This window comes from Choloepus didactylus, chromosome 8 (assembly GCF_015220235.1).
Source record: "Choloepus didactylus isolate mChoDid1 chromosome 8, mChoDid1.pri, whole genome shotgun sequence".
In the NCBI taxonomy this organism is placed as follows: Eukaryota; Metazoa; Chordata; class Mammalia; order Pilosa; family Megalonychidae; genus Choloepus; species Choloepus didactylus.
In genome coordinates, this window is record NC_051314.1 from 102,993,728 (window position 1) to 103,021,015 (window position 27,288).

At 38.4% G+C, this 27,288-nt stretch overlaps 1 protein-coding gene across 6 annotated transcripts in view; it reads left to right on the plus strand.

Annotated features, from left to right (window-relative positions):
• TMTC1 (transmembrane O-mannosyltransferase targeting cadherins 1) overlaps nucleotides 1-27,288 on the plus strand; it is a 289,639-nt gene that overhangs the window by 28,686 nt on the left and 233,665 nt on the right. For all 6 annotated transcript variants that reach the window (XR_005218412.1, XR_005218411.1, XM_037846482.1 and 3 more), the window contains exons 3-5: nucleotides 4,598-4,671; nucleotides 7,684-7,860; nucleotides 10,980-11,183. Coding sequence is in view for 4 of the 6 variants with exons in the window: in XM_037846482.1 (XP_037702410.1) it covers nucleotides 4,598-4,671; nucleotides 7,684-7,860; nucleotides 10,980-11,183 (455 nt within the window). In the remaining 2 variants the exon portion in view is untranslated. The remainder of the gene's footprint in view (nucleotides 1-4,597; nucleotides 4,672-7,683; nucleotides 7,861-10,979; nucleotides 11,184-27,288) is intronic.

A 27,288-nucleotide genomic window follows, 5' to 3' on the forward strand; every position in this document is an offset into this window, starting at 1 on the left:
GATGGAAGGTATGGTGGGGGAACAAAACCATCGTAAAACAGGTTGATGAAGAAGCCTTGAGGGCACTATATTGAGTGAAATAAGACACATAAGGACAAATATTGCATGGTCTCATGATATGAACTAATTATAATATGTAAACACATAGGCATGAAATTTTAGTTAACAGGATATAGAACAAGGCTAAAGAAGGGTAACGGTTGCTTATTATGTGCAGAATATTCAACTAGGTTGAACTTAAGTGTTTGGAAATGGACAGAGGTGACGGTAGCACATTATTGTGAGAATAACTAACAGTGCTGAATGCTGTGTGAATGTGGTGGAAAGGGGAAGCTTAGAGTCATGTATGTTAACAGAAGGAAAGTTGGAGGTTAAAAGAAGGGAATTGGAGAGAAACTAAGATGGCAGCTAGGTGAGACAGGGCAAAAAAAACACCTCTGTGAAAAACACTAGATAAAAACCAGAAAGTGACCCAGAATACCAGTTACAGCGATGCGCCAACTGGACGAGCTCTGCTAGTATCACAGGGGCCGTATACTTGGTGAAACCAGGAGTCTGCATTCTGAAACGAGTGAGTAAGCTGGCTGGAAGACCCGCAGCTATGCGGCATTGTGGGGAAGTCAGGGCTTGGCGTTTGGAGACCGACTGGCTCTTTAAAAAAAAAAAAAGGGGAAAAACCCAGGAGTAGCTGCAGTTGCAGGAGTGGGAACCACACAGTAAAACACAGCAAGAGGGGGCTGGGCCAGCCTCTCGGTGTCTGGCCTGGAGGATAGTCTGCTGCAGATACCCTTGGGTCCAGGGGAACGGAGGGGAGAGCCGGAAGCTGAAAGAAACCCTGTGGCTTGCAGCTGGCTCCCCGGAGGGCTGGATAAACTCCTGTCCAGGGCCGTGCCCACAGCCCAGAACCCCACCAGTTGTCCTGGAGCTAGGAAGGAGGAACTGTGCGAGGAGGGGGGGTTGAGACGCCCCGTTCGGCCATCTTTGCTTCGGGCTGAGAGCGCCGCCGCACGGCCCAGCGGCCCGGGGCTTCCCTTGAGGGATGGCACGCACTGGTGATGTAGCATGGCATTCCCTCCGCTGCACTTCTGGAGGATCGCGGCTGGGAGGGGGGACCCGCTCGGAGAACCCAGGGATGCTACGCCAAGTCCCGGTGGTTTGTGGGACAGTGAGAGAGAGGGTCTGGGGGTGAACTGAAATGAAGGCTTAGACTCTTGTGGCGGCCTTGAATCTTTGGGAACCTGGGGTATTTGAATATTAAAGCTGCCCTTCCTCCCTGGCCACCCGTACACACACCCCACATTCAGGGCAGACAGCTCCAGCAACACACCCAAACTGAGTTCTCCAACTGAACCCCACAAGAATCATTTCCCCACACACCGTGGGAACAAGGTTGAGACTGACTTGAGGGGTATAGGTGACTCACAGACGCCATCTGCTGGTTAGTTAGAGAAAGTGTACGTCACCAAAGTGTGTTTCTGAAAAATTAGATTGATATCCTTTTTTACAACTTGAAAGAACCCTATCAAGCGAAACAAATGCCAAGAGGCCAAAAACAACAGAAAATCTTAATGCATATGATAAAACCAGACGATATGGAGAATCCAACTCCAAACACACAAATCAAGGTATCGGAAGAGACTCAGTACTTGGCAGAATTAATCAAAGAATTACAATCGAGGAATGAAAACATGGCAAAGCATTTAAAGGACATCAAGAAGACCATGGCCCAGGATATAAGCGACATAAAGAAGACCCTAGAAGAGCATAAAGAAGACATTGCAATAGTAAATAAAAAAACAGAAGATCTTATGGAAATAAAAGAAACTGTTGGCCAAATTAAAAAGACTCTGGATATTCACAACACAAGATTAGAGGAAGTTGAACAACGTCTCAGTGTCCTAGAAGTCCACAGAACAGAAAATGAAAGAACAAAAGAAAGAATGGAGAAAAAAATTAAAAAATCGAAATGAATCTCAGGGATACGATAGATAAAATAAAACGTCCAAACTTAAGACTCATTGGTGTCCCAGAAGGGGAAGAGAAGGATAAAGGTCTAGAAAGAGTATTCAAAGAAATTGTTGGGGAAAACTTCCCCAACCTTCTACACAATATAAATACACAAAGCATAAATGCCCAGAGAGCTCCAAATAGAATAAATCCAAATAAACCCACTCCGAGACATATTCTGATCAGACTCTGAAATACTGAAGAGAAGGAGCAAGTTCTGAAAGCAGCAAGAGAAAAGCAATTCACCACATACAAAGGAAACAATGTAAAACTAAGTTGTGACTACTCAGTGCCACCATGGAGGTGAGAAGGCAGTGGCATGACATATTTAAAATTCTGCAAGAGAAAAACTTCCAACCAAGAATACTTTATCCAGCAAAACTCTCCTTCTAATTTGAGGGAGACCTTAAATTTTTCACAGACAAACAAATGCTGAGAGACTTTGCCAGTAAAAGACCTGCCCTTCTTCAGATTCTCAACGGAGCCCTACCAACAGACAAAGAAAGGAGAAAGAGATATAGAGAATTTTAACAGCTATATATAGTACCTTACATCCCAAATCACCAGGACACTCATTTTTCTCTAATGATCATGGATCTTTCTCCAGAAGGGACCATAAGCTGGGACATAAAACAAGCCTCAATAAAAAAAAAAAAAAAAAAAAACATTGAATATACTCAAAGCACATTCTCCAAACACAATGGAATACAAATAGAAGTCAATAATTTTTGAAATGTAACTCCACTATTTACTTCCTACATGATATAAAATACACAAAGTCTAATGACAAATCAGTGGTTTTGAACTCAACGTAAAATATGTAATTTTAGACAACTATATAAAGGTGGGGGAATGAAGGAGTATAGGAACATAGTTTATGTGTCCTATTGAAATGAAGGTGGTATCAAAGAAAAACAAGATTGTTATGGATTTAAGAGGTTAATTTTAAGCCCCACAGTAAACACAAAGAAATTATTAGAGAATATAACCATAGAGATGAAAAGTAGAGTTTGGGTTAAGAGAAATGGGGGAAGGGGCAATGGGGAGTTAAGAAATGAGTGTAGCGTTGCTGTTTGAGGTGAAGGGAAATTTCTAGTAATGGATGGTGGGAAAGAGCATTACAACATTCTAAATGTGATTAATCCCACTAACGGAAGGCTAGGGAGGGGGTGGAATGGGAAGATTTAGGCTGTATATATGTTTCCACAATTGAAAAAAAAAAAAGTCTAAATAGATGACAATTGATTGCCAAGGATGAACCTGGATGGGATTGGAGGATGGAGGACAGGAGGCTCAAAGGGACACAGCTGAGACATAAGGAAAAGGAAATATAGAATGTAAGCTTTGTATCATTGTTGAATCTCTTGTACTTCTTAGCTGCGCTTAATGGGATTGCATAAAAGAATGTTCTTATTCTTGGGAAGTGTATATGTGAATTATAGTGTTTGTTCAAGGGTGTGAGCAGCTAGCTCTCATATGTTCAGAAGACAGCAATAGATGATGGATGATAGGGAGGAAGGGAGGAAGGGAGGGAAAGAAATAGCGATGTGACAGCATGTTAAAGTTGGTGGATTGGGCTATTGGGGGAGGGGGGTCAGGGTATGATGGAATTCTGTGTATGGGGTTAGTATTGTTTTTGCAACTGTTCCTATAACTTTGAATTTATTTCAAAGTAACAAAAAAAAAAAGGAATGTATAAAACAGTGAATCTTGTGGTGGACAATGTCCATGATTAACTGTACAAATATTAGAAATCTCTTTCATGAACTAGAACTAGAACAAATGTATGACACTATAACTAAAAGTTAGGGAAAAAATATGCCTGTTGCAAACTATGTACTACAGTTAACAGTATTTTAACATTCTTTCATCAACAGTAACAAATGTACTATACCAATACTATGAGTCAGTAATGGATGGGGTGGTGGTTAGGGGTATGGGAGGAATTGGGTTTTCTTTTTTCATTTTTTATTTCTTTTCTGCAGTAATGAAAATGTTCTAAAAATTGGAAAAAAATAATTGTGATGGATGCACAGCTGTATGATGGTACCATGGGCAGTTGATTGTGCATTTTGGATCTTTGGATAATTGCATGATATGTGAACAATCTCAATAAAATTAAACTTAAAAAAATGAAGTTAAGCATGAAAATCATGACTATTCCTTTCTCTTTTTCTCCTTCAGTGAGGTGGTTACATAAGTGAATGTCCTTGTTCTTAAGAAATATGTATGGAAGCATTAATGTTCAAAGGGCATGATGTACACAGCTTACTCAGATATTTAGAAAATAGAGGGACAAATAGAATGGAAAATATGGCACAGTGTTAAAAGTTGGTGGATCTGGATATCTGGGTAAGGGGTATGTTGGAGCTCTCTGTATGGGTTTTGTACTATTTTGCTTGTGTTCTGTAAGTTTGAAATTTTTTCAGAAAAAAACATGATCATTAGAGATGTTAGTCATATGTCAGTGTGTGAAGAACAGTGTGTTTTCTATATACTTGTAACTTTCATTCATTTAAAACAAATATGTTTCAGTAATGATTTTCTGAAAGTAATTTTCTGAGTCTGAGTTTGTTTCTTTAACTTGTAGGTGGCTGGAATTGTTGGCAGAGCTGATGTGTTAGCCTGTCTGCTGTTTCTGTTGGCCTTTCTCTCCTACAATAGGTATGTCTATCTGCCAGTCCCCCTGGGAATCTCTGCCATGTGTATAGACTGAGCATCTGCCTGAGAGAGGGGAGGGGCTTCTCAGCAGAGAAAGGCTCAGTGAGCTTCCTGGGAACAGGGACAGGAAACCTCTCCTTAAGCCAGTGCTGGACCACTGTCTACTCCAGCCACATTCTGCACCATATCTGAGCCTTATGAAAGAGCTGTGCTCCCCGTGCTCGGAAGCCAAGCTCTCACTTCTTGACTCTTCTTATGTTGAGTTTCTGACCAAGTATGGAATTTGGAATCTTAGGTCCAAGCAAAAATAGATTGGATACAGTCCTTTCTTCTATTTGTCTATGATTCATTTTGTTTTGATCCTTCTCCGGTTTACCTTTATATATATATATATGTATTTTTTTTTCTGTTCATAATCTTCACTAAAGTGGCTCAGAGCTTAAAATAACAAGATTGAATTTAAAGTAGTGTTTCACAACTGTGTTCTTCCAATTTACACATCCTTTCACTAGTATAAAGAGGTCCTTGCCTTGGGAACTGAAAAGCAATAAAAAATTTTCCCATTATTTTGCGTTATCCTCCCCATCTCCTCCCCAAGTGATCACATGCTCACTTGAGTTGTGATCCCTCTACACAGGTAAAAAAGTGAGTTAAAATGGGAATGTGAGTGGGAGTTGATCAGAGCATGGGCCAGAAAAAGAGGTGGATGAGTCATGGTGCCGTATTTCCTGCAGGGAAGCCCAGCTAGGGATGTGTCAACCTTGATCTTTGGATCAGTTCATTGACATGCATCTTCACTCTATAATCCTATAACACTCAGTGACTGTTTGAGAAACATTGTTTTAAACTAGGGTTCTCATTTGGGGGTAATTGTGCCCTTCTCCCTCCGGGAACATTTGGCAATATTTGGAGACATTTTTGGTTGTTGCAACCGAGGTGGTGCTATTAGCATTTAATGGGTAGAGATCAGGGATGCAGCTAAACATCCTACAATGCACAGGGCAGCCCCCTACAACAAAAAAAGAATTATGCAACTAAAATAGTGCCAACATTGAGAAACCCTGTTATAACCCAATTTAGATCCTGGATCAAGAATGAAATGAATTAAGTCTTATGATGGGTTAGGTATCTCAGGGAAGCTTTGTTTTGTTTAAGAGAGGAGCGTTTTCTTAGTATATTACCCAACTCCTAACTCTGATTTTGTCTGCTGCTTTACTCTTAATCATATAAAGCTATGTTATGAAATCTTAAAAATTTAAACTCAAATCTAACGATCAGTCATTTCCTGTTTACTCTGGTGTTAGGACAAGATTAACGCTTGCTTTCCATTTAAGCTTATTCTCTTTCTGGCTTTTTCAATTGTGATTGGTATATTTTGGGAATATGATTAGCATATTCCCGTATCTGTGTGATGAGCCACATTATTACAGGTTTCGGTTGTACATGCCATTCTCACTTTTAGAAGTCTAAGCTATGGATTAATTCCTTAGAAAAAGCATATCTACAGAAAATTTTGCATATAATCCAATGATATCGTTCCAAGACAAAACAAGGGTAAGATGTCACAAATGCAGAAATATTGGCCTTTACTTCAAAGAAGTAGGAACAAAAATGGGTGTGGCAGCTGCTGGAGGGAACAGCAGGCTTTGGTATGGGGCTGGCTCTATTTTGTAAGGTGAAAGATAGACTATAGCATTGGAGAGTGTTTAAAAATCTCTGTTGGAATGTATACTGAGAAAAAATATATTTTATCTAATATAGGCTTATGGTGGATAAACTGAAAATGCAGATTAGCCAAAAGAAAAAAAAAAAAAAGTGAGAACATCTGTATTTTCATCACAGAGAGAAATGCTGATAAAATTTTGGTATCTATAGCTACTGACTTGTTTGTTTTGTGTACAAAAGCGTGTAAAGACATTTTCACTAAAATAATAATGGTGATCACGAGAAACATTGGACATGTAATAAGTCATATGATCTTCCCAACAACTCTTTGATCCCATTCCACACATGAGGGAACTGAGGCAAAGTGAGCTAAAGTAACTTGCCCCATGTTATACTGGTAGTTAACTGCAGAGTTTCGATTTGAACCTGGACACCTTGTTACAAACCCATGTTCTCTTGCTGTGCATATTGTTTAGTAACCGGCATATTCTTTGAAAATATATTTAGGTCAACACTTTTCCATATCACTAAATATATCTCTATGGCAGTATTTTTTTTTCTTTTTATTTGTTTTTATTGAGATATATTCACATACCATGCAGTCATACAAAGCGTACATTCAGTTGTTCACAATACCATTATATAGTTGTGCATTCATCCCCAAAATTAATTTTTGAACATTGTCATTACCACAGACACAAAAATAATAAGAATAAAAATTAAACTGTAAAAGAACAATTGAAGTAAAAAAGAACACTGGGTGCCTTTTTTTGCCCCCATTTTTCTACTCATCCGTCCATATACTGGACAAAGGGGATTGTGGTCCATATGGTTTTCCCAATCACATTGTCACCCCTCATAAGCTACATTTTTATACACTTGTCTTCAAGATTCATGGGTTCTGGGTTGTAGTTTGATAGTTTCAGGTATTTACTGCTAGCCACTCCAATTCACTAGAACCTAAAAAGGGTTGTCTATATTGTGCGTAAGAGTGCCCACCAGAGTGACCTCTCAGCTCCTTTTGGAATCTCTCTGCCACTTAAGCTTATTTCATTTCCTTTCACATCCCCCTTTTGGTTCTATGGCAGTATTTTAAATGGTTTTTAGTGTTCATTTGTTGGCATATACCATAATTTAAGGACCAAATTCTCTGTTGTTGGATACCTACTTTTTTTCACCTTAGCAATTTTAAATAGTTCTATAATAAATGTTTTTGAAGAAATCTTTGCTTACCTACTTAATTATTTAAAGAAAAATAAAGTGGATTTTAGATCTTATCCTTAAGAGGTGCTATTTCATAGTGACTTACATTCCTTCTTAGATTAAAAGCACCTTGGACTTGTTTTTCAGGAGTTTGGATCAGTGTTGTGTTGGGGAATGTTTCCCTCCCACGGCTTCTCCTTTCTTCTTGCTGCTCAGCTTGTTTCTGGGGACCTGTGCGATGCTGGTGAAGGAGACAGGCATCACGGTGTTTGGAGTGTGCTTGGTTTATGATCTCTTTTCCCTATCCCACAAGCAAGATAAATCGTAAGTCATTTTAAAGTTTGATATCAAGCACTGTGTACAGAGAAGAGTTACTTTAAAAATAGAAATATAATACTTTCTTAAATGTCATCTTATCTCAGACTCTAATAAATGAAATTCATTTCATTGACATAAATGCATTTTATATGTTCAAACCTCTTTAACCTTTTATTAAATCAATGATGAATATGAAGTTGCTTTTGTAAGCCCCAAATTTGGGATTAGGAAGTGTCTGTGTTAATGCCAAATTTATATTGCTAATTTGTTTTGGTTGCCTAGTACTGAGAAAATCTTTGTTCATGAAGAGAAGTGATTCCAGATGGTAACAGTTTTCAACAGGTTGCTTAGAATCTCTGCACTCAAATAAGTGTTAACCATCAAAGAACATTGCTAACATGGAGCCTGTTTACCTGCTTTAGTCATGATGTCATTACCTAAGAGTTTTGGGAGGCAGGCGCCTATCGGGAATTCCACAAAGGGCCAGTCTAAACTATAAGGGACTACTCATATATTTCAGTTTCAAAATAACAAACAAGGTTATTTAGTAGCCCATTTTTACTTAAAAACTTTAAAAGACATTGATTTTATCCTATGGATTATAGATGATAAGAATGACTAAAGGGTATTCCAAGGGGAAACACATACTATAATTTTCTTCCCTATCAAATCTATAATTACTAACAATTTGACATGCAGAACCTAAGTTTTTCTGTAATTATAAGGTCATACATGTTTTGAACTTTTAAAAAAATGTGGCTGATTTATCTCCTGCCTTGTCAGATGAAGAATATTTTCTTAAAAAAAAAAAAAATTCCTGTCTTTTCCCCCATTTCCTATCTCTTTGTACTTCTTGGCATAAAGATAAGGGCAGCACTATTAAATATCGACAAGCTGGAATGAGTTATTAAATTCATCACCCTCCTGCCTGGGCAGGTGATCCTTGGAGATAATTTAAATAGAGTTTAGGCTCTGTTGGCTCTCTGTAAATCTCATGGCTTATAAAAGGCAAACTCATCTTGGCGTATTTTACACTGAATATCCAACAGTGCCCAGAAAGCAGCAAGCCTGACGAACCCCCATTGGCTTATCTGAGAATGCCATTCCTCTTTTTCTCTCAACCCATGGGAGTAATTGCATTCCCAGCCTTACCTTTTAGGGAGTGGCCTGTAGACCCCTCTTTTGTCCCACTTTCTTCTTGCATCCACCTTGTATCTGTCTACTAACTTCGTTCTGCCTCCCCTCACTGATAGCAGATGGACATGACACCTGGTCTAGTGGAGAGCTAGTTTAGTTCCATCATTGAAGTCGTGTATTCTGTCGTCTTGTGATTCTCTAGCCAAGTGTTGCCTACACATCTTTTTATCCTCTTCGTCCTCTCACTGTTGAATCAGACTTTTTTCAAAGGGGTTAATTGTCTCTTTTCTTCCTTGAATAATCTTTCTTGACCTTCATCATAATAAACTGCCAGAAGTTCTATGGAAGGAACAATACTGCTGGTATGTAGCTTAGAAGCTCTGTAATTCATATTCTATGTTTTTTAGACACTTCTAGCTCTCATGTCCAGTGTTCTGTGTAAGTGGAGACATTCATTCATTCCTTGATCCCTATTATCCACCCATTCAGTAGATACTTTTTCTGTGTCTTGCCAAGAATAAGGTAGATAAGGTTCCTACCCTCAAAGAGCATATGGGCTATTGGAAGAGACAGACATTACATAAGTTACTGCATGGGTGCTTGATTACAGTTGTGGAAAGTACTATGAAGGAAACATGTGGGATGCAAGGAGCATGTAACACGGAGCTGGCCAATAGCAGTTAATTTTGCTTGAGCGCTGCCTGAGTGCCAGGTACTGTGCCACAACATTTACAGGAATTAATTCATTTAATGCCCACAGCAGCCTTATGAGGTAGAGTTTGTATAATTCAGGCAGCAGGAAAGAAACAGTAACAGAAAGAAATGTTAGAAGCATGTTCCTACATTAAGAGAATTTGTTCCTAATTTTATGATTGAACCATCTGAATGGAGTTGGATTTCTTTTTTTGACATCATGTTTAGGAGGAAATGTTTTCAATGAGGAATCAGTTCCTAAACATTACCTTTTCCTTTTCTTTCTTTTTTATTTTTAATTAGGATGTAGTTTCTAATGTGTAGAAAAGAACATTCCCTGCTCCTGGTCCCTTCTCTCTCTCTCTCACTATAGGTAACCATGATCCTGAATTTAAAGCTTTTCATTTCTAAGTTTGGTTTTGAATATTAAATAGCATTCTTTACTTGCTTTCAAACTTTATATAAATTGTATCATTTGCTTATTTTTTCATTTTGTTTTTTGAGATACATTGATATTGAGACATGGAGCTTTAGTTCATTCTTTTTAACAGATGTATACTATTTCACCATCACAGTTTATCCATTCTTCTGGATTTTTAATTTAGATTATTTCCACCTTTTTTCTATTATGAACTATGCTGCAGTGAAGTCTCGAATGAGGTTTCTCTAGGGCATAACATAGAAGTGGAGTTGTTGGGATGAAGGATAAATATATTTGCACTGTATGGTATCCTGAGACACTGCTCTTGGTAATGACTGTAGCAGTTTATGAGGTTCTCCCTCATTCAACATTCTCATCTTCACTTGGTAGTACCAGACTTTTATATTTTTACCAACTTAGTGGTTATGAATTGCATCTCAGAGGATTTAAGAAAGAAAAATGTAATCTGAATACATTGGGTGGCTCATCTGTGAACAATATTTTCAAGATCAGAATAATGTAAATACTTAGTACCACGTCAACCAAAAATGATGAGAGTGTTGTATTTGAAGGATGAACGAAGTGTGGAAGAGGGTTCAGACGGGGTAATCATGTAAGAAGGACTGACTCCTGGTCTTCTGTAGTAGGAAGTCAATATGATAAAGTCTAAAATTGAAAAAAAAAAAGAAATAATAATATAATTATGTTACTTTAAAGTATGGTGGCAAACACCAAAAACAAAAAAACTAAAAGACTTGAGAATTTTTACTTCCTAGGAGCAGGACTTAGGGGTGGGATAAATTATTGCTCTTTCTTGTTGCAAATCTTAGAGCTCCATTTGACTTTGATTTCCCCCAATTCTGTTAACAATTAGGAGCAACGGGATCATCCATCAGCGCAGCCCACAGCAGCCTGGGAACCCTCAGCCCTCCCCGCTGCCAGCCCACCCTCACCGGGAGAACGGGAAACAGCAGCGATTCCCTCATAAAGGAGCTTGGGCTGCCTGCCACTCCCCATTGCCACCAGAACCCAGGAGTGGATTCCCCGTGTCTCCACGAGCTGTGTGGACCATGATGAGGTACTGGGCTAGGGATCTGATCCATGTGCATTTTGAGTGTTGGCATCACCTAGTGCAGTGTGTGATAACCAGAGAAGTGAAGCATTGGGTCAGTTCTTTGTGACCTCCCTCCCTTTCTCACTTTCCCTCTTTTCCTCCCCTCTATTAGACTGGATAAGACAGGAGTAGCAGAGAGGAAACAAGGGCAAGCCCCACTGTCTGCCATTTTTTGGAAGCAGGGGTTGTGGTGTGGGTCTGCAAAGCCTCAATTAAGAAGAGTAAATATTTTACTGTTTCACTGGGGGAAAAGCCCCAAGCACCAGAGAACAGGTGCCCTCATTTTTAGGATGAGGAAAGCTGCTTCTACCTTTCCCTGCTCTGTCTCTCCCTGTACTTTATGTTTTATTTAAATTTATTGCAGCAGGTTTGGGAGGAAGCCCAGAGAACTCTCTGCCTCAGACATGTTTTTGAGGATGCAGGAAAATCTTATTGGAGAATGGGATTTTCTGAAGCCCTTTTAGTCTTGGCTTACTTTTTGTTTTTTTGATACTTTGACCAGACATGAAAATTAACATAGTAGTTTTGCCAGCCCTTGATGACTAAAATAAGTTGCCTCTAAAATAGCCCAAGTTGTGGGCAAGTTAGAATTTAATAAATATAGAAATTCTATTATAGTATCAGCACTTTACTACTTGGGATTGCTGTTGTGTTCTTCTGTGTAGTCCCTTAAAACTCCCTCTTTTCAAGGTCTTTGTTTCCAATTCTTCCTTCCTTTACCTGTCTTTTTGGATTTTGTCTCATTCATTCATTCATTTACTTATCAAATGTTTATTGAGCATCTACCATGTGCCAGGCATGTTCTTGGCACTGGGGATGTCCTGGTGAAGAAGGAAAACAAGATCCTTGCTCTTGTGTAGCCTCCCTCCTGGGAGAGGAAGACAGATAATACATAGTAAATAAATGAATGCACAATGAAGTGCTATGAAGAAAATGAAACTGGATGTGCACAGTGACGGGTGGGCCTGGGGAAAGTGGGCTCGGTTGAACAGCAGCTGAGGTCTGAGCTGACCTGAATGAAGTGAGAAGTCAGCCTTGCGAGGACCTGTCAGAGGGCTCCAGGCTTGAGGGAATGAGCAAGTGGGGAGTAGAAAGGAATAAAGTCAGGAGCTGGGCAGAGCCTGGATAGAGCAGGGCTGGGTTGGCCATGGAAGGAAGTTTAGACTTTTTTTCTGAGTGGAATGGGAAGACTTTGGAGCTTTATATTTTAAGAGTGGCAGAAGCATGATGAGTTTCTTTTATGTAGCTTTCACGCAGGCTTCTGTGTAGTGCGTGGTGTTGGGAGGCAAGAACGTGAAGCAGGGAGAAGAGTTAGGAGGCTCTTGTATGGAGTGAGTGACTGATGGTGACAGAGAACAAGACAAAGAGATATTGGTGGATTGGGGATATAATTTGGATGTAGATCCAGCAGGATTTGCTGATGTTTGGGATGAGGGTATGGGGGAAAGGGAAAACACAAGAATCTTCTAGTTTCTGGCTGAAATAGTTGAGCGGCTTCTGGATGTCAGTTACTGAGATGGAAAGGCTAGAGGAGGAATAGGTTTTTTTGAATAAAATCACAGGAATGCATGAAATTCCTGAGGACGAGGGAAAATCAGACAAAATGTTAAAGAACTCCTGATTCTTTTTTGTATGTGGAGGACCATGGAGGAAAAGAAACATTTGAGGAAATTGGGGATTTTTTGAGCAAGATGAAGGAGGAGGAAAATGGGGAATTAAAGCATGGTGAACTTTCGTGGTGGGGCAGAAATCTGACTGCAAGGTGATTGTGAATTCTGTGAGGACAGAGTTTATACTGATTTGTGGTTCACAGTTGTATTCCCAGGTCCTATGCAGTATCTGGCAAATAGTAGTTGCACACATATTTGTAAAATGAGTAAGTTAGTGAGTGAATGGTAAGAGAGTGTTGGAATTAAGCCTATAGACCACCGTCAGTACATTTGGCAGGAAAAAGAGGATGTCAGCTGGAGGGATGTTAGGTTTTCATTTTTATTTTTATTTTAGATTTTGGACATGTGCATGTATTCACATTCTTCTGTAGAGAGGAGAGATGAAAGATGCAGGGGCAGAAAGGGTTGAGGTGAAATATGGTCAGTGTGTGCTGGTAAATATTTAACAACTGGTTCTCCAAAGAAAGGAAACCCTGATGCATAGTGTAGATTTCCATGTAGATACTCCTGTCATGGCTGATTTCAAGCCACCAATGTGATATCGTTGGGTGCGGAGGTGGGAGAGGGATGCCATAGCACACAGTTAGGCATTATTTCCCAATATTGATATAATTGACACAAATAACCCCAAGAGCATAGGTAACAGCAAGATGAAGTAAATTAATTAGGAAGTGATGCATTTTGAGTATTTATTACCTTTATTTCAAATATGACTTCTTTAATTTTAAGTTTATGTAATGAAATTTTTTAATAGGTATGTTTAACAACCAGCTTGCAGAATTCCTGAAATTTAACAGTCAGCTTTTATAAACCAGTGAGGGCCATCTCCAGCACACCAGTGAACAAATCCTTGAGTCAGGGGAAGAAATTTATATCTGTTATCTGTCAACTATGTCCCAGGAACTGGGCTAGCATTTTCCATGTTATCTCATGCACTCAACACAATTTCCTTTTAGGGTAGAAATTATAATTCCTGTTATTGGGAGGAAACTGAGAGCTTAAAAAACCTTGCTGAAGTTTGCATAGTAAGTGGTAGAGTCAGGATCCAAACCCTGGCTGTTTTGACTGTTAAACCTATGCTTTTTCCAATTTGCCGTGCTCTGAAGTCTAGAGTCTCAGGTGAGGATTTAGCTTTGGAGGAGGCAGGACACCGTGCCTATGTCTGTGGAGCCAACCTCCCTGTTGAACTCTTGGGTAGAAGGATTCTGGCAGTCAGCCTTGGGTCCACTAAAGTAGGCACCTCTTGACTTGCTTCCAGTATATAGGGTATTGGAGTTAACACAATGAGATAGGTGACATGCTTTTCTGGGTGGCTTTTTGGTTTTTTAACCCTGAGCACCAAGGTAGCTCAGAAAGAGAGATGATTGGAGGGCAGTTCAAGCACTGCTGAAACTGGCTCAGGGTTTTACTAAGGTCTTGTGTTTGTGAGCAAGAAGGACCTTTTTCCTTCCTTCATAGAGAAAGTTGTCATATCTTTTCCCTCTTTGGAAAAAAAGTTGGCATCCATATTAGAGTATAACTTTGATTGGAATTAATATTATTTTGAAAATTTTGCCTGTACTTCTGTCAGAAGGTGTACTGGTTTGTATATATTATGTCCCCCAGAAAATGCCATGTTCTTTGATGCAGTCTTGTGGGGACAGATGTATTAGTGTTGATTAGATTGGAATTCTTTGATTGTTTCCATGGAGATGTGACTAGTAACACCTTTGATTAGGGTGTGACCTGTTGATGGGATTATTTCTATGGAGGTATGGCCCCACCCATTCAGCTTGGGTTTTGATTTAATTACTGAGCCCTATCAAAGCTCAGAGTAACTGAGAGTGATATCTTGAAGAGGAGCTGCAGCTAAGAGAGGACAAAATGCCCCAAGAGCAACATTTTGGGGAACACCATTTTGAACCACAAACTGTGAGCAAGTAGACGCCAGCCACATGCCTTCCCAGCTAACAGAGGTTTTCTGTATGCCAAAGGCCATCCTTCAGTGAAGGTACCTTATTGTTGAGGCCTTATCTTGGACACTTTATGGCCCTAAGACTGTAACTTTGTAACCAAATAAACCCCTTTTATAAAAGCCATTCCATTTCTGGTGTTTTGCATAATGGCCACATTAACAACTGGAACAGAAGGTGATCAGGTAAAGCAAAGGAAGTTCAAAGAGTCCCAGTACTTAAGAACTCTGCCGCTGAAGACAGAGGGTTTAAACCATGCCTCCACCACTCACTGATCCCAGGCAAGTTATTTAATCTGTTTCCTTATCGCTAAAAGGGGGAATTCATAGTAACACCTTCCTCTCAGACTGGGTGTCAGAACTCAAAATGATAGCCATTCAGTACAGTGCAGCCAGTGGCATTTTTATTATTAATTTGGTATTGTCTGCCTTATGCTTTCCGTGTGGATTTCTGAGCACCAGGATCCATTGGGAAAATGGTATACTTGCCATGTTCAGGCTGACTGAGTTCTTGTGCAATTTTGTTTGTTTATATCAACTTCAAGACTTTTGGCTAGCGTTGTCTTTGTAGTATGTGCATTGGTATGAGGGTGACAAAAATTTGGGCTAAACACTATCAGGTAAAATGTTTCCAGAAGTTACCATACATAGGGAAAAATCAAAAGTCACAGAAAAATCCCTCCTACTACATTTATTTAGTTGCCTCTTTTTATGTATGACTCAGTCACTGGCTTGTGAGTGGAAAGTACAATGAAAAACTGGGGGTGAAGGTGTACACTCTGGAATCATATGAAATTTCAGTTGATAGTACCTTTTACTGAATTATTCCTTGTGAAATGAGAAATGTTTTGTATGCAGCTACTCCTTCCCCTCACTCTCCTCAATACATCAAATTCATGCACTCATGGAGACATTTCCCTTTCCTATTAGAAAGCTCAGTGAATGAAATCTTATCTTCATTCCTTTTGTAGATAGTCATTCTTTATCTATATACACTTGATTGGTTTCACATTACAGTGATAGTGAGCACAATAAGCACTGAAGAGAGTTCTTGGCTCAACAAGTTTGTGGACATATCCTCTATTCCTTGTCATGCTGTGGGGTCTGTCTTGGATCATTCATTCATTTAACAGTATTTATTGAGCACCTACTATGTGCCAGGCAGTATAATAGGTGCTGGGAATTTGGTAGTGAATTAAAGTCCTGACCTCTTGAAACTTAACAGGTTGATGTTCTTGATGTTTTTACTTAAAATTGGCTCATTTTCTTTCTTCCTTTGTGGATGAAACATTTTTCAGATTTTCACTTTAGTGGATCATAAAAGCCTTTCTTGTAAATACCTTGCACACGGGCATGTAAATCAAGAAACTAAGAAAGGTTTGGGACTACAGAACACTTTGGCACTACGGTAAAATTGTAAGATAATTAAAATTCACAGGATATAGGGAGCATATAAATATTTTGACCTTCACTGATGGAATGGGTGACCTATCTTCTAAGCATCATTTTAATGTTTTATATCTGTAGACCTTGCATTGAACTCTTTTTCCCTAAAGTAGGAAATGCTGTACAGATTAAACTCCTGAGGTGGGATTTTGAACTTTTATTCCATATATATGATATTATGAGTAAGGCAAATGTGTTTCAGATCATTATTAACAGCCTCATGTCAGTTTTGAGAGAAACTGAGTGAGCTAGTGAAGAGAGATTTGCAGCTGACAGGAAAAAAGTCTGTATTGGAAGCCTGTGTTATTGATGAATAACTGGGTTTTCTTGTGACCCCACCCCCCACTTCCTTTCCCACCATTTTATACACCTTTCCTATTGATTGATCTCAGATGAGAAATTTTCCATCTCATTTTGCTTCTGTCTTCAAAAATGAAAAGACCAGATGAAAGAGGTGTGGAGTAAACTAATGGATCTTTACAGAAAATACATCCAACAGTTTCAAGTGAAGTTTGTTTTCATATTTGTTCATGAACCCCACTTTAAAATCTCCTAATCTCCCCTCTTTGAGATTTCTTAATGAAAATGTAAACCTAAATGATTAATTCACATTAAGAACACAAACCACTCCATGAAAGTAGACATTACCTAAAATTATTTAAATAGTCTTTGCAAATCCTTTAATTGCCCCTGATAGCTTTTTCTCACTCCCTTTGCTTGGTTCAAAGAATGCTAGTCCACATTTTGCAATGGAATTTTCTCTTTTCTTGGCTGATGTAAATGCTTCAGTCTTTATATATAGTCCTTAAATGGCTGCATCCAGACTCCTGTGATTTATTTGGGGGAGGTAGGAACGTTTTGGTGATGGATTGAAGAAAGTAATAATTTTTAGTTGCATTTTATAATGACACTCTCCAAACCAACTAATGTAATTCTTGGTAAATCATTTATTATTACACAACTTTGTAACTATTTATACCCATGATCCTATGACTTGGATAATATCAAAATGTGTCTGACCTGTGTCCATACACCTCTCAAAGTGTTTTCATTTTTTCCCAATAGTTTCTTTTTAACATAGTGAGTTGACCATACCTTTCTCTGTCATCCTCAGCGATACTGGCTTGCAGGCAAGTTTAGGGAATGTTAAGGCACTGGAGAGGGAGGTGGGTGATTGCTGCACGTAATTGTCCTTCTATGGAGATGGAACATTTTATTGAGAAAGGTGACCACATTTTGTTGTCTTGCTATAGGAGAGACCGAAACATTGTGGACTAGTGCAAAATTTATTTTTAAAAATAAACTTTCAGTCTGGGGTTGCCAGATTTCTTAATTATGAACTGTGTTTATTGGGAGAGTGTCTTTGGAATAGAGTTTTGTCCCAAAGGACAATGGTGCATTTGATGTTCATTGGTGTGTTCATTTACCCAAGCTGGGGCTCCCATGGTTCTTTATAGTAGCTTCTCTCTAATAAGGAACTTACCAGACAGGTTTTTATTGTTTGTTTGTTTGTTTGTTGGATAGAGAATTTGGAAAGAGGTTTTTTTTTTCTTTTTCTTCTTTCTTTTGCTATTTCCTAGCCATTAGTTGAGAATGACATTATTTCCTCTGAACCAGACCCCAGAGTATGTGGTAAAGAAGAAATTACCTTGAGTTCATCTGAAAGCTTACTGAAATTACCTTGAGTTCTTTTGAAAGTTTGCTGAAATCTGCTTTGTTGCTTGAACTGAGCTCAGCATTAAAATGGATTGTTTCAATAAAATGTTACTTGGCTTAATTCAGAAGTTAGCACTGAAAGCTTCTTCCAAATAAATCACATGCTAAGGAGGCAAAATTCTTTTTAATTTATGGCTAGCGGTTGATTGAGTTCGTAACTGCTGACAGTCCCTGGTTCATTCTGCTTAGTCTTGATTGGGTACTGATTCTTGGCAATCTTCAATCCCCTGTGAATTTCAGTCAGTGAATGATAAGTTCTTTCCTTTCTCAGTACAGAGCAATCAAGCTTAGGCATCTGCTTTCCAACTGGATGCACAGGGGCATATGCTGAAAGAGAAAAGTATCAGAGTGTAGGCATTTCTGGTTGGCAAGCAGTTTTGTCATGTCACAGCAGGCTCTTGGAAAAGGATCCCAGGCCTCAAGCTTTCCATCAACTCAACAGCCGCCGTATGGAATACTCAATCTCTGGCCCCCATGGTTAAGAAGGTGGCAACCGTGACTTCAAGGTCACCAAATATTGTTCCCTTCTCTTGCAGAACACTTTTAGGGAGATTCTAAGAAGTTTACTGCTAATTTCTTTGCTTTTTTAGTTCATGCTACTGGCTTCCAGTTTTAAATGTTTTTATTGTTCTCTTTATCTTTTTTAATATAGCCTGCCAAGAGGCTGTGGAGTGCTTTTAATGAAAACAGTATCAGTGTATCTTAACATTGTGAACACTCAGTGGATATATGAATAAATCTTTTACAAGAGCATTATTTGACATCAGGCAGTAGAACATTGTGGTTTCAGGTAATGTGGTGGGATTTCTAGTTGGTTGCTCTGAAAATTGTCTGGTGCACATTTTGAACTTGTACTCTGTTTTGTAGATTGAATCTGACAGAATCCTGAAAATATACATGCTTGAAAGAAACATTTTTTTTAAAATTTCAAGAAGAGTTTGGAGGGCTATTTTATCCAGCAGAAGGGAAGAATACTAGAAGTACAAAGGATTTGAAAGTTCTCTTGTTGTCTAGAAGCAAGAGTCATGACTGTGATTTTTATCCTGATCATTATGGACATTGTGTAGGTCCCATGAAATGGGCAATTTCCAATGGCCAGGAACCATGTTATGGGTTTTACATATAGCTTACAATTTTAATTCATACAAAAACCTTTGAAGTAGGCAGTATACCTACCAGTAAAGAGCATGGATTCTTATCAGAGTGCCGAGTTCTAATTCTGCTCCACTCCCTATTAGTCACGTGATCTTGGGCGAATTGCAAAGCCCTCTGTGTCTCAGTTCCTCATGTGTAAAGTGGTGGTACTATTAGTACCTACCCACGAGGTTAATGAGAGGAACAAATGAGTTAATACATGAAAAAGGCTTACAATAGCCTGGTGCATAGTGGGTTCTAATAAATGGTAGTACTAAGATTTAGTGCCCCCTCTCCACCGTCACCATTTTTATTTTATGCCAAAGCCAATGCAGAAGAATTATTGTTTAGAAACCTTTTCTTTCTGTGACATTCACAGAAGTGACATGGTCTTTGTTTGAATTGTTTATATTTAGTTATTTTCTCCTTTTAAAACGAGTTTACACTATTTTGGAGGGAAACAGAGAGTAAAAAGAAAATCATTCTTGTAGCAATGATGGAAAGTCCATCAAAGTTTACCATGATAATAAATGCCTGTGTTAACATTTCATTCTTCACTGATGAATGTCGTCCTTATGATAAGTTGTCTGCAAAGAGAAGCCTAGGCTTATTCTTTAGTTTCTGAGACCCACAGCTGATCTTTTAAGAAATTAAATGTATTTGTTGTATTGAGAATTGCTATTGAATAAAGCAACCTCACTTTAATAAATCATTAGATTGAAAATCAAATTATAAACAATGACTTAATATACTAGTTTTTTACATATATAACATTATAACCATATAGGAAGATGTATCTCATAAGGTATAGAATTTATTCCTTTTTAAAACTATTTATATATTCAAACTATGGTCTTCATTACTTCATGCATAATCTAGAAAATGCATGTGGATTTTGAAATTACTCTAAACAGCAGTCTTTGTAAGAGATCAGCATTAAAGATTTGTCCTTAATGATTTAACCTCAAAAAGTATTGGTTAAGTGTTTAAAGGGAACATAACAATGGATTTTTAGGGGAGGAAGACAATTAACATATCATAATTTGAAAAAATGAAAAAAATGAACCGTCAGCCAGAGTGGGATAAAAGGAAGCAATACTGTTTCTGTCTTATGTTAAGAGAACTATGATGAATAACTAATACATTATGGTTTCCAAGCAGTAAAGCTTTTTGTTCCTGACTTATGTTTTTATTACAGCTTTTTTTTTGTTCTTTGCATTTGACTCTCTTAAGTAAATTCTCTTTGTGACTGTGAAAGGAACGTGACTTTGTGAAAGGAATTATGATCCATACTGCAAATATGATGGAAATACAAGCTTTGATGAAAAAGTTGTGTAATTAAATAACTGCAGTTTGTTTTCCATGCAAAGTCACTGAGAGATTGTACATTTATCCCCAGTGCAGTTTATTTCTTGCCAATGGATTCTTCTTCATAGAACATAATTTACAGCTGTACACGACAGGGCAAACCTTACAGATAAGTCGAGATTGGATGCCAATCTTCAGACCTTCTTTAAGCAGAAAATATAGGTGCAATTGTAATTGATGACTAAGAGGACAGCATGTCTTGAATATTGAAACTCTCATAATTGTCCCTCATTTCTGTTAGTGAAAAGCCTGAACAATTCAAGGTCACTGAATAGTTTAGTTTAGTTTTGTTTTTTGAAAGAGAATAGCTATTTACCAGGTTGTGCTGAAGGTAAATAAATAAGAAGTAGCACCAGGTAATGTAAGGAGCCATGGCCTCTGGATAGTAGGAAAATTGGGCTCTACTCTTATTCTGAATTTCTGTTATCTTAACTCCCTGGTCCTCGTTTTTCTTATCTGTGAAATGGCAGTGATAGAGCAGGCTGAGATGGTCCCTTGTCTTTTGATACTCTTTAAGGTTTATTTTATCTTTAGAATCTAATGAAACTGTACTGTCATTTTTCCTCTTTTTTAAAATTACTGTACTTTCATTGGTATATATATAGTTGAAGGTTGTTCAGGAGTTGGAATTTGACCCTAAGATGTGATACCATAACGAGAGGCTCTCATAAATGACTAAACAGCTATGGAGGAAATTTTGCTAATGTGCTTTTTGTCATTTTCTCTTCTCCTTTCCCAACCTGGATTCTTGTGTCCCTAAGCTGTTGGAATTTAAGTCAAATATGTATTGATAGAAAATGAAAAGTAAATAAAAAAAAATTAAACACTGCCTTATACATGTTTTGCCTTCACCCATCAAAGAGTAATCAAAGTTATACATTCGTAAAGTGATAAGGTCAAAACATTTAGTTTTTCTGTGTTTGGAGCTTCATAGTTTCTCTTTTCCTTTTTTATTCATGTTGTCTTCCTTTTCTCCTATTTTCATAGACTGGCTTTTGTTAATTTCATGAGTGCAGGGCTGCCTCCAACCCAGCTTCATGCAGCCTCTCAGTTTAAGCCTCCAAAGGAGATGAACTAGAATTTTTGTGTCCTGACTTCAAATTCTCAGAAAAGACTCTGATTGGTCCAATATAGCTTAGGTGTCCATTTATCTCCTGTTAAGGAAGTCCTACAAATAAAAAAGATAATTTCACTGGCAAATGCAATGGTAGATGTATATGTGTGGAATTAATGATGTACACATGCTAGAATGTCTTAGCCAACCTGGGAAGTTTAGCTTGAGCTGAGTCTTAACAAATGAGACAGTGAGCTGAAGAAAGGTAGGTGACATCTCCAGGCAAAAGCATAGCATGAGCAAAGGCACAGAAATATGCACCTACTAAGTATGTGTGTGTGTGTGTGTGTGTGTGTGTGTGTGTGTGTAAGTAACTATAAGCAGCTCAGGATATGAGTCGTGGGTGATGTGGCAGGGGAGGTAGGCAGGAGCCGTGTCTTGGAGGAATTTGGGAGAGATGCCAGTGGAATTTGACTCCTATAGATAAAGGACGCATGCTGTGGCATGTCGATCTTTGTTTTGGATTCATATGTTGGAGACTGTGATGATAAAGCTAGATGGAATATATTTAAATGTGAAAATTAAAAACTCAAACTGTTTGAATGTTATATTTTTTTAGATTGACAAAGCAGCAGTTCTGAGATTTTTACCGTAATTGAGTCCTGCCTGCACATTTGTGAAAGGTCAAAATTGATTGTCTTGTAAACAGAATGTTCTTTATACAATTTTGTAGTTTTGGAAGAATTTTCATAGTTAAGAAAAGTTAACAGGAGGCTTGAGAGTACATTTGTTTTCTTAGCTCATGATATGAAGAAGCTATGCCATTTATCCACATCTATTATTTGATTTGAGCCCTTTAAATTTATGATTTTCTTCCAGAGAGCTTAAATTAATGGAAACTTCCTGGGGGTGATGATCCCTTTCTATTATTCAGTCTGCTAAGTTTGTAATTTTTAATTCTGGTTTCTGATTAAGATCATCACTTCTTCTTATGAATATTGGGTCCAAGCTGCTTGTGTCTTTTGTACTGCAGCAGATAATTGCTTTTTTATTTGGCAAAGAAAATGAGCAGGTGCAAAACAAATATCTTTTTCTATCTTGATTGATTGGAAGTTCTGCAGCTTAATATTGACTGTGTTTTCTTAAATTCTGTAGCCAGTGCAGCTTAGCATCAGACTGCCACTATTAAGTGTCCAGAATTCACTTGGACTAAATTAAATTCTGAAAAACTCTGTATCTCAGAGCTCTCAGAATTAGAACTTGAAGAGTAAGAGACAGAGTTTAGTTTTCATATAAGGACAATTATATGTCTACTTTGAGTGCACTTTTGGTACAGTTTTCCCCAAAACTGGTTCTGGAATTTCCTTCCTTGTTTGCCTTTAATTATGATGGGCAAAGTCGTGCTCAGTGTAACTAGGTACATGGACCCTGGAGTCATACAGAGTCCCAGATCTTTGCTTTAGCAGCAGTGTAAACTTGGATTAAATTATTTCGTCATCTAAAAAATGGGACTAATTAGTAATACCTTTGTTATGAGGTTATTGTAAATGACATCAAATATGTAAAGAGGTTTGCCCAACACCAGGTACAACAAAAACACCCAATTAACAGTCTATTTCTGTACAATAATCTGAAAATATCTAGTCTTTCTGGAGTTGGGGATGAGGGAGATAAACTAATGTATCTTTGGTGCTACTTTTCAATGTCTTGAGAATTTTGGCTTAATTATTCATTACTTCTCTCCCATTGGGAAGAAAAAGGGAGCTAATAAGTGCCTGCTACAAGTCAGGAGATAGACATGGCTCAACTCATTTAGCCACCACCATGTCCTTGTGAAGTAGGTCTTCCTGCTGAACTTACACTGTGAAAGCAAGGCTCAGGGAGGCTATGTAATTGGCTCAGTAGGTTACATACTGTAAAGTGGAAGATCCAGGATTTGAACCCAGATCTGTCTGATTTCAGTACATACGCTGTCCCAGGCCGTAGAGGTCAAGCCATTTATGATTTCTTCTGGAAAGATTTGGGAGAAACTTCTAGAAAGGACTATTATGGGGAAGGAAGAAATATCCTGGGGTTATCAATCTGATGCACCTTGTGGGGCCCGTGTTGGGTGGTGATGCCCTGCCTGACTCTTAGCCACATTCTCATCATGCTAGAGCTAAGTGGAATTTCTCTGTTCTGAACATCAGGCACAGTCATTTTCAGAAGGACATTCTTCACCTGAGAACGAAATGCTGGATGAGATGTGTCACATTTCATCTGTAAGCAGTCTTTATATACAGTTTTTAAAAAGCCCTCTAAAGTGACAGTGAACTGTTCATGATAAATGCAGACCTGGGCCCCTGATTATTCTATCTGTTGAGTTTTATGTTGAATGGTTGTGTTGTTCTGCAGTGAAACATCATTATGTGTGTGTGAGAGAGGGAATAGTGCTTTGTGGACTTATACTGGGACTTCTCAAAGTGAATGCACAACTGGGAAAGCATCTGCTATGGGCATGCTAAAGCAGTGTTTCATTTTGGTCACGGTGGTACACTAGCGAGTCATTAGTTTTTTGTTTTTGTTTTTGAAGACAGGCAATTTAAGTAAGGAGAAGCTTGCTTTCATTTCCTTCTTTTGTTCTGAGAAATTTAAAATATTCAGTAGAGTATGAAAAATAATACAACAAACACTCATTTCAATTTGGACATACTTGTTTCCAGTCTTCCTTTTTTCCCCCTTTCCCTAAGGAATGAAATAATACAGGTGTAGCTAAAATGCATCTAACATCACTACTTCCTTGCCCCTCTGCTCAGGGGTAATGACTATCCTGGAATTCATATTTATAGGCTGTTTTCCTAAGACTGTATCTATCCCACCTAAGTTATCTGGCAGCTGCTTCAACTTATGGTTAATCTGGTCTTAAAGTCAATTTCCACATAGACAGTGGATTGGAAACTCTATGTGTCCAGGCAGAAAATAAGTCTATAGGAATCCACAAGTTTCATCCTGTCCTGATTTCCTCAATCTATAAGCTATTATAGATCTGAGGAGTATCTTTGGAGATAGAATAACTCTGAGGGATCTAATGTGGAAAAATCCTAAATTACATGACATTGATTCAGAGGTTTGTCTTCTTTTCTCCTTCTTTCTTGACATCTGGGACAACACCTGTTGAAAGCTGATACTCAGCCTGGGGTGGGTTATATGGCTCTCCTGAGCCCCTGGTCCAAGGCCCTCCTGAGCCAACAATGACTCTTAGCAGTACTCATCTCATCTTGCACCTGAATTATAAGTACAGTCAACTTTCTTCCATGTCCATCAACTTTTATGCTAGAGTGTTTAATGAAGTGTCAATTCAGTGAGTTTAATTTCGTAAGTATTTATTAAACACCAATTAAATCAAGAGGCAACATTTTTCTTATTTTAAATTGAATTCCAGTAATTAATCCTTAAGGGTATACTATGCATAATTAGAAATAATAGCTAAAATTTATTGAGCGTTTACTATATCCAGACAATGTTGTAAGTGCTTTATATATATTATCTCACTCCATCCTGATGGCACTCTGTGAGTTTGGCACTATTATTTTCCACATTTTACAAATGAGATGGCGGAGTCATGGTGAGGATAAGTGACTTGCCTGGTGTAGTGCAGCTAGTAAGTGGAGAAGGTAGAAATCACACCCTGGTAGCCTGGCTCCTGAGCCATTGCTCTTAACCATATCACTAGTTTTTTTTCTGCAAAGAGAAAGCTGGTTTGGGTGGGAAATCTTATAACTTCAGTAAGTGACTGTAGTTGGCAGTTGAAGGTGACACCTCCTTGCAGATCACTGAGGCTTATGCCTTTGTGAGGCTCCAGCCTTCTGAGTAGGGGACGCTGTTTCCTTCTGTCATGGACTTCACCTCTGCCCACCTAACCCAGGCTCAGCTTAGTTCTGGCATTTTAAGCAACCATGATTGGGAGAAGCAGAGCTTACACAAAAAGATCCGTCAAGTTATGTTCTGGTTATGTTTACACAGAGTTGGAATAAACCTAGAGGTCCCAGGTAAGCCCTTTACTCACAGTATAGCTTAAAGTGGCATTAGATGTCTTGAGGCCAAAGGATCCTGCTTGCTAGAAATATCTACCATCACTGCTTCTGTTGTATAAAGCAAAAGAAGAAAATTAAAAAAAAAAACCTCTAAATCACCAGTTACTGAAATTAAAGTAACATTAAATTATATTAGGAGAAAAATGAGCTTTGTGAAAAATTGCTAGTGGCAGTCCAACATGAAGAATGTGGGGGAATTTGACACGTTCTTAAAGTCTTTTGCTCAGATGTTTCCATAGTGTGATTCATAATATATATTTACTTAACTTGGTTTGTAGAACTATTAAGATAAGTTATGATCTGGCTTATTGGTGCAGGTCACCATCTGCTTTACCGAGAGCCCAAAGGAATTGTGCACCAAATGTGAGGGAAATGCACAAAGAAAGACTGATATCTTGGGAAGGGGTTAGGGGTTCATTCGTATGAAAAATTCTTGAATCGCCTAGAATCCACTTGAAAGAAACAGAGCATGTCAGCTATTCTTCAGGTCAATAAAGGCATGTGGCCTTATGAGAGACAGGTGAACTCAGCAGCATGTTTCAGAGGAAATAAATTGTCCCTGTGGATATCACACTTGCACTCTCCTGAAGTTTAAGAGACATATGCAAATATAAAAGGATAAAAAGCAGTATTGATTTAGGAAAGAATGAATCATAATTTAAATAGGTACCTTTCATTTCTCAGTGATAAAGCAGATGTATCGACATTTATTTTAGGACATATTAGGTAGTTGAGTGGAATGAAGGAGTCACCAGATCATTGTGCTGTGAAAAGGTACAGAGACATGCATGAGCAGTAATATCAGAAGAAAGTTTATTTTTTCCCAGTAAAGTGTTGGATATATGTCTTCAAAGAAAAATAACTTCATCTCAGTTTCCTTAATTTTCTGGGGAAATTACAATGAAAAAAAAATGGCCTTGGATTGCCAAACCGAAGACTTGAGAAGCTTCCCAAGATAAACAGTAGAGTGAGCAGAGCAATATTGAAACATGTGAAGAAAAGAACATGATGTGTTGGGTACAGAAAAATTATTGAATGCATAGAAACTGAGCGAAAGACTGATAAGGAGTAAATACAGAAAGTAGCTCGTAAGAAATTCAGGTTCATACTGAAGCATGGAGCCAACCTGACTGCAAATTTTGTCAGGTTCCAGCTAGAGAATAATTGGATTAATAACAGTATTTACCTTATAAAGATGTTTTGAGGGCTAACTAGATAATGCGGTGCCTAGCATTCCATGTTAAACAGTGTACTAGTTGGCTTTTATTTACTTATTTCATTTATGCCTCACAACATATCTAACTTGGTTTTATTGTTTCCATTTTTTCCATGTGATAAAAGGGAGTTCAGAGAAAATAACTGGCTAAGAGTGAAACATGAAGATGCTATTTGAATCCAGGTCTTTTTGACCCCAAGTCCATGTTCACTGACTGTGATGCTCAGCCTATAAAAGAGAAGGTCCTGGAGCATTATCATGAACCGACAGCTGAGTCCAGGGGTAGGGGATTGGTTCTGGAGTCCTTAGAGTATAATGGAATGATGTGACTGGGAAGAGGAAGCCAGTTCAAATTTGAGTTGTTGGGCTGCCTTTAAACTGCATTGACGAGGCTGCGCAAAGGGGATGTGGAAGAGGCAAGGCCTTTGGACAGAGCAATGG